The sequence below is a fragment of the Eremomyces bilateralis genome, assembly GCF_010015585.1.
Source record: "Eremomyces bilateralis CBS 781.70 unplaced genomic scaffold P152scaffold_27, whole genome shotgun sequence".
NCBI lineage: Eukaryota > Fungi > Ascomycota > Dothideomycetes > Eremomycetales > Eremomycetaceae > Eremomyces > Eremomyces bilateralis.
The window spans coordinates 290422-302603 of NW_022985093.1; the positions used below are offsets into that span (position 1 = coordinate 290422).

The 12182-nt window shown below is 49.8% G+C and overlaps 3 protein-coding genes across 3 annotated transcripts; 1 reads left to right on the forward strand and 2 right to left on the reverse strand.

Annotated features, from left to right (window-relative positions):
• Window positions 1–723: 723 nt before the first annotated feature.
• On the reverse strand, window positions 724–3167 carry P152DRAFT_172672 (uncharacterized protein). The gene is made up of 2 exons (XM_033674107.1): window positions 783–3167; window positions 724–729 (listed from the first exon to the last, which is right to left on the reverse strand). The coding sequence occupies exon 1, from the start codon at window positions 2923–2925 to the stop codon at window positions 994–996; it is 1932 nt and encodes a 643-aa protein (XP_033530839.1). The 5' UTR covers window positions 2926–3167; the 3' UTR covers window positions 724–729; window positions 783–993.
• Window positions 2968–3276, reverse strand: P152DRAFT_476761 (uncharacterized protein; the record flags this gene model as incomplete). Its single annotated transcript, XM_033681538.1, has 1 exon — window positions 2968–3276. The coding sequence occupies one exon, from the start codon at window positions 3274–3276 to the stop codon at window positions 2968–2970; it is 309 nt and encodes a 102-aa protein (XP_033530840.1).
• A 209-nt stretch (window positions 3277–3485) lies between these two features.
• Window positions 3486–5720, forward strand: P152DRAFT_461847 (HET-domain-containing protein; the record flags this gene model as incomplete). The annotated part of the gene is made up of 3 exons (XM_033680212.1): window positions 3486–4315; window positions 4362–5605; window positions 5640–5720. Exons 1-3 carry the CDS (start codon window positions 3577–3579, stop codon window positions 5718–5720), a joined length of 2064 nt encoding a protein of 687 aa, XP_033530841.1. The 5' UTR covers window positions 3486–3576.
• Between the last annotated feature and the right edge of the window lie 6462 nt (window positions 5721–12182).

Below are 12182 nucleotides of genomic sequence, written 5' to 3' on the forward strand. Positions count from 1 at the left end.
CAACATTATTAGCGCTAAGGGATCCCCCTCAAAGAGCTACTAAGCTCGTTGGCCCTGCGCTAACATCCAGCTGCGGCGTGCCGCATGAGAACCATCCTCTGCTCTCAGCACGTTGTGGATAGCTGATCAAGAACTGAGTGGACGACAAGCCCTGACTTGCAAGTGGGCATTGAGAACCGGCTTAACCGCCCAACATGACCAGGTCAACTCACAGAGAACTCTCGTATTTGGTTAGGGCGTTTGAAGACTCCGTGGATCCTTCGTGTTCCTTTATGCGAGCTGGAGTTCCAAGGACTCCTGCCACCTCCGAGTCGGACAGCTTGGCCAACCCGAGAGCGGTGGAAACGCATGAAGCGCCTAAAACCTCAAGGTCGAGATGTCCATGCTGCGTTCCATCGCCGTGGAGCAAGTTCATGCATTACGCACGAACACATCCGAGTTCCAGCCATATCCCAGGCTCGAGTCCGCGTGATGGGGTACGTTGCCAAGGTAGCGAGCGACGATGACGGGGCAGTGCGTGTTCCTAGGACGGCTGGAGCAATTGGCGTTGAATGGTCAATCTCATCTGCTTGAGGAGCACCCGTTCAACGAGAAGCGGACAAAATCAGTCAGTCTTAACAAGCTGCTGGGCTAGATGGTGCGATTAAGGGGCCCTCTGCTATCAAAATGCGGTGGTTAAGGGCTATTATCTAATCCTCAAGTCTACTTCGATAATCAAGCAGTTCTGTACTAAATTCGCTGTTAGTAGGGGAAAAGGCGGTCTTGTAGTAGTAGCGGGTTACCAAACGGCACAGTAGCAAACATGCAGGCCTCCTCACTCACTTCCGGGAGAGCGCAATCCCAGAATCCCGGGGACAGACCGAGTTGGGTTCCGTACACCAAGTTAGAACGGAAGGGCTTAGTAAACCCTAATCCGGTCTGGTTTCGAGGAGCAGCTAACATAATCATGCTGCCCTCAGATAAGGATCGATTGTACGGTGGCACACAAAGAGCCTAGCTCAAGGTCACTTGCTGCATTTCCTTCACAGATGCAGAACCTCTCCGCTTGGTCACACACGCATTGGGGTCTCTCTTCCTCTTTCGGTTTGCTGAGATAGTGCCCAGTGCGGGGCGTTGCTCGATGAATTGTGCCCGCTCGAAATCAATCAGCATCACTTTGCCGGTCTCCTCATTCCACAACATGTTGCGAAGCGCGAGATCATTGTGAACGATCCCGAGGCTAGCGACCGCTTGGATTGAAGAGCGAATCAACCGAAGAATCCGTGGCCGGTTCTCGGTGGTAAGGTGCGTGGATAGGAGCTCTCCACCAAAGCTCATGAGCATCATGTGATCAAGCTTCGCAATTCCCTCGTAGTAATAGGGAGTGCTCAGGTCGATGTTGCCCAAATAAACTGGCACAATGCCGCTGCCCTGAATCGGACGGAGGCTGTCGTAGAGGGTAGCCTCGTGTTTCAGGCGGTGAGCAAAGTCGGTGGCTTTGGCGGCGATGGTATACCCGTGAGATCTGAGTCTGATGCGAAATAGGATGCCGCATGATCCAGGAGGGCCTATGGGCATGCAGTCGGTATCAAGGTCTTCTGAAAGTTGCCGACGAACGAGACTAACGAAGGTAGATAAACAAATCCGATGATAGCTCTTCCCATGGTCTCGCGCATTGGGACATGACATGTCAAGGAGACCCCGGTTGACGAGGCCAAGGAGGCACTTTTGAGTACAATGCTGTCCACCACTCGACGTTCCTCCGTGAAGATCCGCACCGGATGATGAGCGGGCGGTGGCCTGGGTGCGAGCGGAGTGTCGGGGTAAAGGCCGCTCTCGACTCGGAGTATCCGGATCAAGCTCATCATCGCTTGAATTTTCGTGACTCTGCAGTCGCACGCAACTAGATGAGCCGGTTGTAACCGGTCGTCGTCGGAGGCGCACAGGAGACATGCGAAGGAAGCCATCGTCACGAGGTGGCCGATACTCTGACGGTGGGGCGTCCTGCAGGGGGATTGTATCGAGCAGTTCGGCGTACACCACCTCCCAGCTGTTCAGTAGGTTGGCAGCCTGGGATCGCCAGCTCTGGTTTCGAGGCGGCGACTTCAATGCTTGGAGCGTAAACGCGAGCATTTGCCCAACCGCGGTCAGATGCAGACGATTTGGGTCGTCCGAATCCGGCACCCATTCCGTGGGTCCCCCAACGTCACCCGTCGGGACCGATAGGAAGTAATGGACCGTACCGGGGTCCATCTCCGGCACCCGGAGGAAGATGAACGCTTCGCCGGTGCAAACGCACCCGTATTCTACCCCAGCGTTGATCATATATGAAAACGCTTGTGTAATGATTGCGGCAATCAATCGGCGGAAGCGGTTCCGCGGAGCATCGGATTCTTGATACCGAATCACGTCCTCAAGTTTCATGTCATCCAGGCCTTCGTAAATGTACCCAAGGGGGAGATTATGCGGTGCTTTGTATTCCATGACGAAGGCAGGGATGCGGTTCTCCTGGTTCCGAATGCTCTTGTTGTAGACGCAGAATTGATCTGCACGAGGACGGGAGGATCGTATGTGAGTTGTCGGTGCCGATTCTGCCGGGTGCACCGCCATCGATTCGTTGGCTTTGGCATGTAGGCATGCCGACCGCCGTGGCGGATTTCCGGAGAGGGGAAGTTGGTCGATGCCCTCTGCAAGCTGAGTGTCAGGGCATAGCGCGTTGGCGTGATTCTCAAAGCTGATCAAGCCCTGCAGACCAAATTCCTGCTGAAGTCTTCGGTCGGTGTTCATTTGTTGGATGATCAACGCAACGGGGTCTTCGACAGTGGTGCGCTGGAAATGATGCAGGTCAAGCTCAGAACTCAGCGACCGTTTTCGGACCGTTTCCCCAGACTCTTGCAAAGTATGTACCGAGGTGAAGTGCCGCTCCGAGACAAATCCCGACTGCATCAAAGTGTTCCAAATCGCGTCCTGGCGGGCTGGGAAGTCCTCCTACTCGAGCAGCTTCTCGGCTCGAAGCTTGTTGTTCGCGTTGGCAGGGTCACCCCGTGTCGACCTGGTTGCATCGGTCTGGACGGTGAGGCCGGAATGCAGGTAATTGTGGCAGGCATCGAGATATTCGGGTAGAGTGCTTTTCCGAGTGCTAAATTCAGCCTGCTCTTGGGCCCGCTCCGCTTCTTCGCGTCGACGTTGTTCCTCCTGCCATCGACGCTGTTCCTCCTGCCATCGACGCTGTTCCTCCTGTCGTCGGCTCTGCTCCTCGAAATAGAGCGTTTTGTAGTCGGGCGACTCTTCCGCCATGGCTAGCCGCTATTAGAGGTGGTCAGATGCACAAAGGAATGTCCATCTCAGAATCGGGTATAATCGCTGGTGAGACGCCAGGAAACAAGCGTGTTTACCAAAAGTTGGATTGTTGTTGTCCAAGTTACCAAGCTTAGTCCAAGCGACCAAGCAGGACTTGGCAGCGCACGGATCCCTTTTCTGGTGGTGGAACTACTATGTAGTCCCAGTATGTCCTTTCGCTGAAGATATTCTTAAGAGAACTCATCAACTCAATCTCCCTAGCGACTTACGTTCGGTTCCTCAAAGCCTACCCTTACTATGCGACTGCTTAGCACTGGCCCTGGCGGAAGCTTCAGCCTGCACTGCTTCACCAGCAACATTCCTAGCTATGCAATCCTTTCGCACACCTGGGAGGCGGATGACCAGGAGGTTACATTCCAAGATATTATGAATGCCGCGGGAACCAGCAAGACAGGCTATAGAAAGATCGAGTTTTGTAAGGAGCAAGCAGAGAAAAACGGACTTCAGTATTTCTGGGTGGACAGCTGCTGCATCGACAAGTCAAGTAGCGCCGAGCTCACAGAAGCTATCAACTCGATGTTTCGCTGGTACCAGGATGCAGCAAAATGCTATGTATATCTCTCAGACGTTTCAACAGGAAAGCACACCCGATCTTCTAAGCTCCTATGGGAACCGGCGTTTAGACAGGGTCGATGGTTCACCAGAGGTTGGACACTACAGGAGCTTCTTGCTCCGCGATCAGTCGAGTTCTTCTCCCGAGATGGCAAGCGACTTGGTAACAAAGACTCGTTAGAACAGCAAATTCATAAGATCACTGGGATTGCAATTGACGCACTTCGAGGACATCTTTCTCAATTCAGCGACGAGGAGCGAATGGCATGGGCAGAAAAGCGAGAGACCACGAAAGAAGAGGATCAAGCATATTGCCTCATGGGAATCTTCGACGTCTCCCTACCAGTCATATATGGCGAGGGGAAAAGAAAAGCACTCCAGCGGCTTCGAGAAGCGATCGATAAGCGTTCAGGCGATACGCAAGGTAATTTAACCGCCAAATTATTTAGTTAGCCGGCTAATCTGCGAAGTGGAATGGAACAACAAGGAACGGGACTGTATGCAAGCCCTGCGTACTTCGGCTTCCGACTACGAGCAGTTCAAGGAGAGGAACTCTAGCCGACTTAGAGATACCTGTCAGTGGGTTCTCCATCATAAAAATTTCCGAAACTGGAAAGACAGCAGCTCCTCAAGTCTTCTTTGGATATCTGCGGATCCTGGATGCGGAAAATCGGTTTTTTCTAAATCTCTTGTCGACGAAGACTTGAAAAATATGGACGCTCGCACAACTTACTACTTCTTCTTCAAAGATGACGACGACGTACAGAAAAGTGCAGTTACAGCTCTTGCGGCACTACTCCACCAGCTCTTTCGGCGGAAACCAACACTTATTAAACATGCTATTTCGGATTTCGCCGCTAATGGACATCAACTTTCTCAATCATTTCATACACTCTGGGGGATTTTAATAAAGACGGTGGCTGATCGGAATGCCGGGGAAGTCTTTTGCGTCTTGGATGCCCTCGACGAATGCACAAAAGCAGGGCAGTATCAGATTATTAACGCTCTCAGTTCATTCTATCAGCAAGCAAGCTCCGGAAACGATTCATCTCGACTCAAAATATGTATCACTAGTCGTCCTTACCCAGACATCGAACGGCGCTTCACCGATCTTACTTCTAACTTTCCTACGATTCGGCTACACGGCGAGCAAGAGTCAGATGAAATCAGTCGTGAGATCGACCTAGTCATCAAATGGAGAGTATCCCAACTCGGATCTGAGCTTAAGCTTAATAATTTAGAACAGTCAAATCTCGAAATAGAACTGTTAAGAATGAGCCACCGAACATACCTCTGGGTAACGCTCATTTTCGATATCATTCGTAAAATGATTCGACCGACAAGTCGGAAACTGAAGGCAGTTATTAGTAACCTTCCGTCTACAGTTGATGAAGCATACGAAGCGATTCTTACAAAAATCGAGGAAGATGATCGACCACAAGCGCGGAAATTGCTCTATATCGTTGTTGGAGCAACCAGGCCTCTTACACTGAAGGAAATGAACATCGCTCTAGCTATAGAAGACCGTCATCGCTCCTACGACGACCTTAAGCCTGACCTTGACGATAAAGCGAGGTTTGAGGCGTCGGTGACACACCTCTGCGGGCTCTTTGTGACTGTAGTGGATCGAACGGTCTATCTAATCCATCAGACCGCAAAAGAATTCCTTCTCGCGAAGAGCGAGGCCGCTGCTATTGGATGGAAACATTCTCTTGTTCCAACGAATTCCGAGACCCTTATGGCCAGAGCATGCCTTACATATCTTTCATTTACTGAATTTGATGGAGCGACAGATCAGATCTCTGCAGCAGTCAAACACGACTACTTAGATTATGCTGCCGGTTCTTGGGCTGCTCACTATCGAAAAGCACAGCATAGTGCAACCGAGCAAATGTTGGACTTGGTTTTCAGAGTCTGCGATACCCGATCCCAGCGGTTCAAGACTTGGTTCGATATATACTGGAAGATGGCTTACCAGTGGCACTCTAATCCACAGTTCACAAGCATTCTGATGGTAGAGTCATATTTTGGGCACGAGGGTATCGTCAAGCTGCTGCTCGAGGCCGAGGCCGAGGCCGACTCGAAGGATGATAACGGTCAGACGCCGCTGTCATGGGCGGCCGAGAACGGGCATGCGGGTATCGTCAAACTGCTGCTCGAGGCCGACGCCGACGCTGACTCGAAGGATAACAACGGTCGGACGCCGCTGTGGAGGGCGGCCACGAACGGGCACGAGAGTATCGTCAAGCAGCTGCACGAGGCCGAGGCCGAGGCCGACTCGAAGGATAACTACGGTCGGACGCCGCTGTGGAGGGCGGCCGAGAACGGGCACGCGGGTGTCGTCAAGCTGCTGCTCGAGGCCGAGGTCGACGCTAACTCGAAGGATAACAACGGTCAGACGGCGCTGTCGTGGGCGGCCGCGAACGGGCATAAGAGTATCATCAAGCTGCTGCTCGAGGCCGAGGCCGAGGCCGACTCGAAGGATGACTACGGTCGGACGCCGCTGTCGTGGGCAGCCGAGAACGGGCACGAGGGTATCGTCAAGCTGCTGCTCGAGGCCGAGGCCGAGGCCGACTCGAAGGACGATGACGGTCGGACGCTGCTATGGTGGGCGGCCGAGAACGGGCACGAGAGTATCGTCAAGCTGCTGCTCGAGGCCGGCGTCGACGCCAACTCGAAGGATAACTACGGTCGGACGCCGCTGTGGTGGGCGGCCGCGAACGGGCACGAGGGTATCGTGAAGCTGCTGGAGTCCTTTAGCACTCTAGGATTTTCGGTTTGCCCCCCACCCACTACCTAAAGTCATCCACGCTCTTAAAATATTCTGTATAGTTAATAGACAAGAACTTCTATTGCTTTGAAATCAATCTGCTGTTTATAAAATCCATGCGGTTCTCGGATTGGTAATAATTCTCGGTTTAATGTGCCACGTGATATACGGTACTCATTTGACAGTCAAATGGCTTTCGTTGCCACCAGACTCTCTGCATTTTAAAAGCGTTCTTTTGAGGTCAGCTTCAGCTGAATCCCCGTTTAGCTTCAAGAAGACCATTTAGGCAAAGAGTATGAAGGCATCCGTGCGCTGAGAAGAATCCAAGATTCCAAGATGCAAAATGCAAAACCGGAAACCGAATCTCCTCGCGACTGTATAAATCATAGAACGCCTGCGGAATAGACTCTTGGTGTCGTGAGTGTTATAAAGAGCCAAATCTGGCTCCCGGTAGGAGTGAGAGCCTGATTTTGTACAGTAGTAGGGTCATTCGAGGCGTAATGATGTAAACGAGTGACCCTTTGGGCCATTAGAGAGTCCGAACAGGCCGTTCCGACTACGATATACATGTAGGAGAGGAAAGGGAGAGAGCGAGCAGTGGGTGAGCAGTGGGTAAAGAACCCAAATGGCTAATATCTATCAGGAGCCTGTTTGAGCTCCGGTAATGATCTACGAACCGTGAAAGTCATAGAGTGCTGCGTGAGCAGTGGGTGAGCATTGGGTGAGCAGTACCACGTGGCTGGGCGCGCGAGCCGCGCGAGGGAGATCTGGGGCATGGACGCGCCGCTCATCAGGCCGGATGATCATATCGTGTGGCGGATGTCGTCTGGTGCGAGGCCGATTGATGCCGACTCGATCCTGCGTTCGATGAGCAAGTGGGGGGTGAGGCACACCCCACTGTGCTCCATTCATACCCGCTGACCCCGCCACCCTGCTCCATTCACGCCCTACCCGGTCACATGACATACCAATCCCTTAGAAATGTGGTCGTGGGTTACCTCAGCAAGCTCAGGCTATTTGTGGTCGTGCCAAGGCACCGGAGTGGGACTATACCTAATCGGTAAGTCACATGCACTCCTCGAACAAATAGCCTGAGGATTCTGTCAATGGGTTTTGGGTGTGTGTGGAGAGCTTTCATACCAAATGGAAGACCATTTTTAACTCCATTTTCTTCCACAACCACACTGTGCTCCGTCAATTAAATATAACCATTCGATTCCCCTGCTTTTTCTCCATAATTGATTGAATTTTGGGTCATGTCGGCCTGAAACCAGCGTCGTCAGAGCGCGCGGTTGAACTCGCCCACTTTGCTACTTGCTCCAAGTCCTCAGCATAGTGCTGCGTCAAACACATCTAATGCACCACATCAGAAAGTAAGAGGGTCTCAAAGACGCAGTAAGCCACAGAGAATAAATGAGATATGTCAATTCATGAAGAAAAGAGCATTAAATTTTGAGAATTTATCTACATCTACGCGACGACTTAAGGGTTGGGTGGTTATAGAGAGTGCTCTGTCACGCGAGCCAAATAGCTCGCTGAGGCTGTCTACGGTTAGCCAGAGCCCAGAGGTCTTAGACGCACTATAAGAATCCCGCGTCTAGTGCGGCAGGAACTATCACTATAAAGGGTCTAAGGAAGGAAATGAAGGCACTAGAAGAAGCCGTAGATATGTTTAGTGCCTACTAAGTCGACTGCATCTAGGAGAAGACTTTACCTACCGGCGTAGGGAGGGGGAAACAGTTAGAGGGTTAGAAAATCGAGGACTACGAGTGTATACTAGGCGACATACTGTCTAGGCAGATATACGAGCAAGTTAGCACTCGTGCTCCTCTTCTATGTAGATTGCTTAATAGTCTTATGACACCTAAGATGAGAAAAGATCGACTACCACGGGATCCTGTTAAGTTTAACCACAGGATTGCGATAGTCACGTTAATTCTCTGCTATTCTCGGGGGTCGGAAGGGAGCAATAGGTTTCCCCGCGTATTTGACGCCTTTCTGCATTCAAATGGTGTGAAACGGCGTGTCCTCGATATTCTTCACCAGCTTGGGGTTTATAAAGGCTACAAGAGGGCCCACAGATATCTCGAAACCGTGGCAGAATAAACAAAGGCATCCTTATCGCCTCTTAGTATATAGACGTCGACCGATTATAACTAGGGGACGGTCCGTCGATATACTCCTGTCTAATTCGATCCAAAGGGATAAGGATGAAGCCGATGCCACCGCGACAAAGCAATAGCGTTACCTGGAATATGACACTTTTACCAAAAGATATCTTCGCTACAAGAGGAAGGTCCTCCTACTTGAATACTAAATGCCATATAACATCTACCTGCTTCTAACGAGGCTCGAATGGGTAGAGATGGCGGTCTAGGCCTGCTCGGATGATGACCTTCTGCACTTCCTCGGGCACGTCTCTTGCAATTTCGACCAGCCGCTGTATAGCTAGCATACTCGTAGTGCTATAGGCATCGTGGACGAGATCTCTGGCGATGTCCACAGTCTCTCGTCGCCCGTTTCGAACGCTCGCCTTGCTTCGCATGGGAAATATGAACACAAAATGTGTTCAATAATAGATATTCGTGTGAATACCGACCGAGAAAGGCGTTATATGACATCCAATGGGTGTTTTCCAGGCTCATTCGACCGTAAGCTCCGGAACGATGGCTGGATGGTGATTTCGGTGTGGTCTAGTTCATCACATATTAGCGTTTTTCACCCGACACAAGCATGGACATGTAAAAAAAAATCAATTACGAGATAGAGAATACTTTAATACACAATCGATCAGATTTTGGAGTACATACGACGTGTTTTGATGTGGTTATTAATGGATCGTGATTTTGTCAAATCCACAGAGATACATACAAACCACATACAAAATTTATGCAGAGCAGTGCGCGTCATTGACAGAATCCTCAGGCTATTTACCAGAGGAGTAGTTAAAGTAACGTGACCTTTTACAAAAAAGGTTAGACTCCCCTGAGAAATAGCCTGAGCTTGCTGAGGTAAGTCGTGGGACTCCTCAAAACTGAGGATGAGTAAGCTTCAGCTGACGAACCTAGGGCAGTCCAAATGAGCTCATCTGGATTAAATGATGAATTACAGAGGAATCTCATAAAAGGTGGCAGTAATGGGCCCGTGCGTTGCTGATTAATCATGCTGAGTCATCATACTGAGTCATGTAACGTGCCTATTTTATGAAGAATTGAAGATTGAGGCTATGTACAGAGTATATACACGCCCATTGCTTGAACAATTGCGTACTAAGATGCCCCCCAAAGGGCGCATCCCCGATGTAGAAATACTCAATTCCTTTATACGAATAAAACACCTTGATTACGCTACAGATAGAGCTATCTGTACTCTAAGGCGTGTAAGACAGAACGATCCTGGCAAACCACCGACCTCCGGACACACCTCACACGCTGCAAGCCATACCTTACGCTTAATGGGAAATTATAGACGTCAATCCAGCCGAAACTTAGGGTGCCGTCGCTCTCTGCGCTACAAATGAGGACTATCCAGTTGGATATGACAATGGCTGTCATAATGGATGCCTTACCGCTTGATGCTTTTGAGGAGAAGAAGCACCTCGCGCGTATCTATCGCACGTTCTATCCTCTCGTCAAGCCTCCTACACGGAAGGATATCGTCAACGACTTTCTACCAGGTTAGTTTAAGTACTCTTTTATTTCTCCCAGCCACTAATTAAGTAGAACTCTACGAACGTTGCCGGAAGCAAGTTATGCCTATTATTCAGAGCTCCTCCACAATCAACCTTATTGCTGATGAGTCGAACAACATACGCAAGAAACGAGTCCAGAATCTCTGTGTCAACGTGCCAGACTACGGCGCCTTATATATCAAATCCGAGATCCTCGCCGGCGAAACCTTAAATGGCGAATGGAGCGCGGGGTGGCTATACAAGTGCATGAAGGAACTATGCAATGGCAACTTCACACGGATCAATTCGGTTACAACAGACACCTGTGCTACACAGCTTAAAGCGGCGACGATACTCAGCAAGCAACCGGAGCTTCGACACGTATTCTTTGTACCGTGCAATAGCCACGGCTTGCAGCTCCTTATTAAAGACATTGTGTTACTCCCGTGGTTCGAAGAACGGTTCAAAAAAGCACAGGCTATTGTTACGGCATTTACCTCCTCTCCAAAGCAACTAGGTATCCTCCGAGAGCATATGCAAAGTACAATGCAGAAGGTATACTCCTTTACCTTATCTGTTATTACTAGATGGGGTACTCAAGTATCAATGCTCAAGTCTGTCAAGCGAGCACAACCGGCCTTATTACTGTACTTCAACAGCCTACCAGACGAGGTAGGCGATTCGGTAAACGAGCTTAAGGCGGTAGTCTGGGATCGACAATTCTGGATTGACATCGAATTCATCCTCCACATTTTGGAACCGATCGATAGCCTTATTAAGCAGTCAGAATCGGACTCTGCAAAGCTTCACCACGTCGTGACTAGCTGGAAGCAAGCTCAACAGCACTTAGCCAATATCGTTCAAGAACGTCCTGATATCGATGACCTCTCAAAGATCCCACAACTCCTGCAGTCTCGATTTGAACGTCAAACGACAGATATTCATATTGCTGCGTTCCTTCTTAACCCACATACGATCGGCGACGACTCAATACCATTCCATACAGCCGCACAGGTTTGGGAGAAGCTTAATAACTTCTTAAAGAGGATGGGGGTGGATTATAAGAATGCTATAACTCAGATCATTGAGTTTCGGGGGCGTGAAGGACGATTCAATATGGGACACTTTATATGGGAGCATAAAGAGACGATTAAGACTTTCTGGCAGATTGCGTCCACATTCGCCCCAGCAGTTGGACCTATTGCATTGAGACTGGCATCAACTCCTTGCAATTCAGTGCCCTGTGAGCGCTCCTTCTCTATACTCAAACTATTACAGAACAAGCTCCGTTCATGCCTTGAGGGTACGAATGTTGATATGCTACAATTCGTGTATATCAATCAGAGAGTATTTGATAGGAAGGGAAGAGACCATGCTAGCGAGATTGAAAATGCAGCGGAGGACTTAGAGGAGGAGTATATTGAGCTTGAAGATGGCCTTATTGAGGCGGGAGAAGATCATGTAGATAATCCTATGCTATTGTAAACACGAAAAGAATCAATATCTTTAGGATTAAAGCTTCAAATACGTTAACAAAGAAAAGCAGTTGAAGGTAGGAACCAAGTTGGCTAGTATTTATAAGGACGGCGAGCCCTAATGTACATACACGTCCATTACTGTTATGGTTTGGTCATTTGAGTGATGAAGATGTCGATTACAAGACTTATACAGTTGGAGAGAGCTATGAGAACGGGTATTAGGATCTCCTGCAAATACTGCTGCGGGTGCCTCAGGCACTAATATTTGGGTAATGCTATACCTAATTAGGCTAGTATTAATGAGGGCATTTATGAGCGCTAGAGCTAAATCGGGTTAGATTTCATGAAGACTTTATGAGGACGGCGTGCCCTA